This window comes from Telopea speciosissima, chromosome 2 (genome assembly GCF_018873765.1).
Source record: "Telopea speciosissima isolate NSW1024214 ecotype Mountain lineage chromosome 2, Tspe_v1, whole genome shotgun sequence".
Taxonomy (NCBI): domain Eukaryota; kingdom Viridiplantae; phylum Streptophyta; class Magnoliopsida; order Proteales; family Proteaceae; genus Telopea; species Telopea speciosissima.
In genome coordinates this window covers 70,417,000-70,422,476 of record NC_057917.1, presented here as the reverse complement: position 1 = coordinate 70,422,476, position 5,477 = coordinate 70,417,000, and the positions used below count along the sequence as shown (strand labels likewise).

The following is a 5,477-nucleotide window of genomic DNA, read 5'->3' as shown; positions in this document are numbered from 1 at the left end:
TCATCTTATGCCTTTAGCTCTTATGTATGGTTATTAAGTTGAGACCTAAACTAAAAGTCTTACTGTATACACCTGTCATTTTCTGAAAGCTGCAGCTCACCAAATTCAAACATCGCATTTGTTCTACTCCTACTTTTACTAATTGCAGCAAAGCAACTGGCAGAGAAACCAGAGCTAGCCTTAGTTTGTGCATCTACAATATAATGAACAGTCTTCTTCTGCTTTGTGCTCCTGATAGATATACAACATGCAAACTTTCTCAGCAATTAATCTTTGAGCAAAAGCCAAGAGCATGATAACAGCACCTTCACTGCTGATGCAGCTACAACTCAATGTAGTAAGTAATGGTAACAGTAGGGTTTCTCTTTTACAATTCCATTTTTGTTTGTGTGTGTGTGTCCCTAGGTGTAGTTGGATCATGGATCTGCATGTCCTGTGTATGTGCACATATGGCACATGCATGCTTGCTTGCTTAGTTCACCATATACGGGTCTTTACTTCCTAAAAAAATAATATTGGCATGATACTCCATAACCACTGAGGAATATGAGCTCTCTCAATCCATTTCAATTGATCCCTTGGAAAACCAACTGAAACCCATGGCAGGCCATTCTTCATCCTATCAAGAAAATGCTTCCACCAAAACATCAGAATTTAGGTCAAACAATTAAATAACTGTATAAAGACCCAGACAGTGAAATGCTGGGTACCCCTCAGATAGGGACAGAAAGTCAAACCCTCCTTCTAGGTGAGAGAACTGTATTTATATAATTATATCAAAACCCTATGATGAAGAAATTTGTACAAAAAGTCATGTCCAGATAAAAAACCTAATGTACAAACTATACATGCAACTGACATTAGGGTATACTGCCACTCTCGAAAACCAACAGAATTCTATGACATATCATCCATCGTCCTTTAATTTACATTTTAGAAGATGATAAATTTACACCCTCATCCCATCCACTTGGGATTGGCAACAACAATATTGCTCTACCATTCCACTCTCTACTAAGGGCCGTATCTTTCCATTAAACCATAAACTTTTTAATTCTTTTACAGGGATGCAATTATAGGCATGCAACATTTTTCAGGGATTCTGACAATTATAGGCATGCAGCAATTTACAGTGATCCTGAAAACAATAATCTGAGTGGAGAGCAAATGAATACCAACTTGAATTCATAAGAATAACTCATAGAATGCTACATGAGTGACATGATAGAGAAATTGAAATACAAGTAGGATGATGACCAATAATGAGGCCCTAAATAAAGAACAAAAAGGATTTCAAAAACCATTAGTCAGTAAATGGAAGCATCAAACCTTGGCTCATAGAAACAGACCTGGCTGTTGTATGACTGAAGAGCAAAGCCAGCAATCCAAGACCACGCCTTCTTATCAACATCATAAAGAAGACCTTTCCCTTGGTTCCATGAAGTAAAGCAGATCAAGTTATCCTGTCCAAAACATTCAAACCTCTCTGCAGACAATCTCAACAGCGCTCTAAAATACTTTGGTGGCATCCTACTGATTTCCACCCACATGATCTTTGCATGATCCAGCTCCCAAATTCTCATACTCTGAAGAGTACTATAAAGGCCTATCCTTCCAACTAGAAACAAGCGCTTCTGCGTGCCAGCAACAAGATACCCATCCAATAACGATCGAGGAAATTTGGCTGGAATGTGTTCCCAGTACCCTGTGTCTAGGCGATACATCATCAAACCAAGCGGTGACAGGGTCTCTAGATATAGCCGAGAGTCACAAAATGCCATCTTTGAAGAGCATAGATTCACAGCCGGCATTATCTGATGAAGCAACCAAGTGTTAAGCTTTGAATCATAAACCTCAGTTGGCAACGTCTTGTCTCCATATATATCACTAGTGGCAATCACTTTGAATGATTTGTTGGTCCGATCCACAACCAAGATCAATTGTCTTTGCTGATTATAATGCATGTTAGGGAGGGTCCTCCAAGTTTGAGTAAGGGGGTTACAGACCAAGGTTTTGAAAGTCAGCCCATCAAGTCCAGAGAAGCAAACAAGACCACCAGAAGAACCAACTAGCGAGAATGCCCACTGGGGTAAGAAGGTGAAGGGGATCTTATACCAAGTTTTTAGTGGCAAGCTGAACACAGAGCACTGCGGGGCCTGCGAGTTCATCCAGAATGTAATAAGACATGGCCCATGGGATGGCACTTGAGAGTGGAATTTAAGAAAGCTACCATCTTGGAGGATCGAATTCCACCGTTTACAGACAGATCGGAGACGGAAGATCATAAAAGGAGGAACCCGAGCTAAGATTTCATTCAACAGGTCTTCCGGTAACATCGCCCAAATACTGTCTTCCATATGAACATCGGGTTGGACTGCTTTGCCAAATGTTGCAGTTGTTTCTTCGTCGAAGCCTCGTGGCTTGGTCTTGATCACCTTCTGCCGCGAAGGGCTAGTATTCCTGGATCCAGCCCGGCCGGAAGGGCTCGTGTTCCTCGATCCAGATACACCCACATATGTATCTTGCTTCGGACAAGTATTATCTTCACCAAAAACGTCATTTTTCGAAAATATCGATCTGAATGCTCTGGTTTCAGATTGAAAAACCGCTCCATTTCCTTCCATTACTTAAGAAATTAATCTCCCCCAAACAAGCCGAATTCCAGAGTACAAGCTCCCAGATGAGTTGACTATCAAAAACAACCAATCTAAACCCTAATCCACAGGTAAGTTATGATCACCGAAAAACAACCAGAACAGTCGATTTTTCAGCTATTAAACTGCAAGGCCTAAACTTCTAAACCCTAATAGCTCAAAGAACGACCAATCCAGCCCTCTGATCAACAAAACCCAATTGCTCTCACGATACATTAACATTAGGAACTTTTAATGTACCAACGGAAGCCATTAAAGGATAAAAAAAAATGTATCTTTTTAGATCGAGAGAAGAGTGAACCTTTTTTTAAGCTTTAACATTGGATTCTCAAAATCCATACACAGCTCTCTGGATTATTCATGTTCCTTTGTTCCTTCCCAAAGTTAAATAAACGCCTTGAAAAGTTGAAACCCAATCCAGCAACGTCGAGGACAGAAGGACTCTTCTTCTGTTCCTGTGCTTCCAACGTGTTGAGTTGCTTCTTGTCGCTAGTGGTGGCCCTTGCTGACGATGATTGATTCGCTGAAAAAGAAGAAAGAGATCTGGTTGTTTTTAGATACAGGGGACCATTCTTGACCGTTGGAAATGTTGATTTTTGATTATTCAGATCATCTGTTTCTAGTCTATCCCATGGGGTGGGACCTTGTTTGGCAGTGTGGCCCAGCACTGAGTGGGATGACAGTATGGGGTATTTATGGAGCAGTTTGGTTGGTGTGGTGAGCACGAGTTGAGGGTTGCGGTCTCTTTACTCGTGGGTATGGCCGTATGGGTGTAAATCCGTATCCGAAACCAAACCAATAAAGAATGTTCGGTGTTGGTTCGATTTCGCTACAGGTTTTCGGATTGATTTCATGTATCAATTTATTATCGGATTGGTTTGATCCGGGTTTAATTTCATATATATATTGATATAAAATTACAAAAAAAAAAATTCAAACGAAAAAAAGCAGACAACTTGTGTGCACGTTACTCTTACTTTTCTTCTTATTATCTGTTTATTTATGTATTTAATACCTTTTTTAATTTTTATTTTTGTGTGATAAAGAATCAAGAGTAATATTGGTCTTGGTGTCTTGCTGCTCTTCTATCTTTTAAATGCTCCAAGGCTGTCCATCTTCTACCCAAAAAAAAACACAGAGGCTTGTCCATCTGCTTCGCATCGAAAACAATAAAAGCAGAGGGTGCATTCCATAGGGGTTGTATTCATTGACATTCTAAATACAATTACATGATCGGTTGCCACCATTTTAGTAACAATTTTTTTTGAAAACCCAAATGTCAAAAGAAACTTCACCAAGTAGCATTTACGACTCCAACGACCTGTCTGAAAAATAGTTTTTTAATTTTACTCTTCCTTAACCGTAATTACGACGTTCAAGGAAAAATTATTCTTTTTAATTCCTTAAAGTGTGGCAGTGCGATAGTGCTAAGTGGAGATATTGACACTTGACAGTTATTGCACTAACAGTATTTGAAGAGGATAATAATCCATGCCCAAGAGGCATTGAAATTAGAGTTGTCTGGTCTCTGTATGGCAACATTATAAAAAACGAATCTAGTGTTTTTTCGATTTTTTTTTTGAACTAGGGTGGAAACTGTATGATATGTCTGGTTTGATTTTTGATTTTTTTTTTAACGAACCGAATATTTACACATTTTGATCCACATTTGAGAAATACCAAGGTGTTTCTGCATGTGAGAAACATTCTGTTAAAATATTGGAGTAACACTAGCTTCACTTAAATGAGTGAGAGTATTTTTGTATTTTGATAATAAAACATAACAAAATGACATTTCGAAGGTGAGAAGGGAGAAGAGTTGTTGTACGAAGGTGAGAAAGGAGAAGAGTTATTGTACAAATGTGACAAAGGAGAAGCGTCGTTGTCTTCTGTTCAATACGAAGAGAAAGAGGATGACCACTCCAACTCTCGACGACCACTGCAACTCTCAAAGACTTGTCCTGTCCTTCCCCTTTTGAAAACCCTAGGGTATCACAAACCAAATCGTTGTCCGTTGCAACCTAGAGAACAGAGGTGAGAAGAGTTTAGCATTTGAGGGGAGCTCGCAATAAGCCATGACGTACATTAGTGATAGACAAAACTATGGCAAAACAACAAGACAATCATCATCTGACACTCGCAAACTTGTCTCAACTTTGACAAAAAGGGTCTCTTCTGTCGAAGCATCCTAAGTGGATAACAAGATCAATTACAAGGCCGATAGGCAACCTAAATGGATAGAAGATCAATCATAGATAAGGGTTACTAGATTGTAATGGATAACATAAATTAAACCCAGATCTCCATCCATTTTCCTATGAAAGCAAAGTTCAATTTTTCTTTTCTTTCTCCTACAATCCAATTGGCTATTTTTGGGAAGGCCACATTTGTCAATGCCTCAGCCAAATATCTTCTTTCCAACGTGATTTCTTGTGACGATCTTTGGAAACCGATGAAAGATCGGAAAGTAGTTCGTCGAGAATGTCGTAGGCCTCGCTCAAAGGGCTACTTGAAATTGGGCTCCAAAGGGGAGATGTCATCGCCATTGCTCCTATGAACAAATGGTATTTTACGTAATTTTTGGTAAACAACAAAATCGATTTTATTAAGTGCAATCCATACAAATTCCTATTTCTTCTTAGTTAGAGAAGCGTTTTTTTGTTTTCCAATGTTATCATACAACATTTCAGGATCCAAAAATGACAAAAAAAAACACAGATATACATAAACCAAAAACGCTCAATAAACTCATAAACTATGTCATTCTCAAAGTCTTGCTGACTAGCTTTGTCAAGTTAGCATTTTACCTCCAAGACTCCCCAG

At 39.0% G+C, this 5,477-nt stretch overlaps 1 protein-coding gene across 2 annotated transcripts; it reads right to left on the bottom strand.

The window, feature by feature from the left end:
• Window positions 1-900: 900 nt before the first annotated feature.
• On the bottom strand, window positions 901-2,724 carry LOC122652766 (F-box/kelch-repeat protein At5g15710). 2 transcript variants are annotated; one of them, XM_043846612.1, is made up of 2 exons: window positions 2,483-2,724; window positions 901-2,449 (listed from the first exon to the last, which is right to left on the bottom strand). In XM_043846612.1, exons 1-2 carry the CDS (start codon window positions 2,622-2,624, stop codon window positions 1,308-1,310), a joined length of 1,284 nt encoding a protein of 427 aa, XP_043702547.1. In that variant the 5' UTR covers window positions 2,625-2,724; the 3' UTR covers window positions 901-1,307. The 2 variants fall into 2 exon arrangements, with proteins under 2 accessions (XP_043702547.1, XP_043702546.1); XM_043846611.1 differs by having other exon boundaries at window positions 901-2,722.
• Between the last annotated feature and the right edge of the window lie 2,753 nt (window positions 2,725-5,477).

What these genes read in the sequence shown, in the direction of transcription:
- LOC122652766 (XM_043846611.1), bottom strand. Translation starts at nt 2,624, where the DNA reads ATGGAAGGAAATGGAGCGGTTTTTCAATCTGAAACCAGAGCATTCAGA.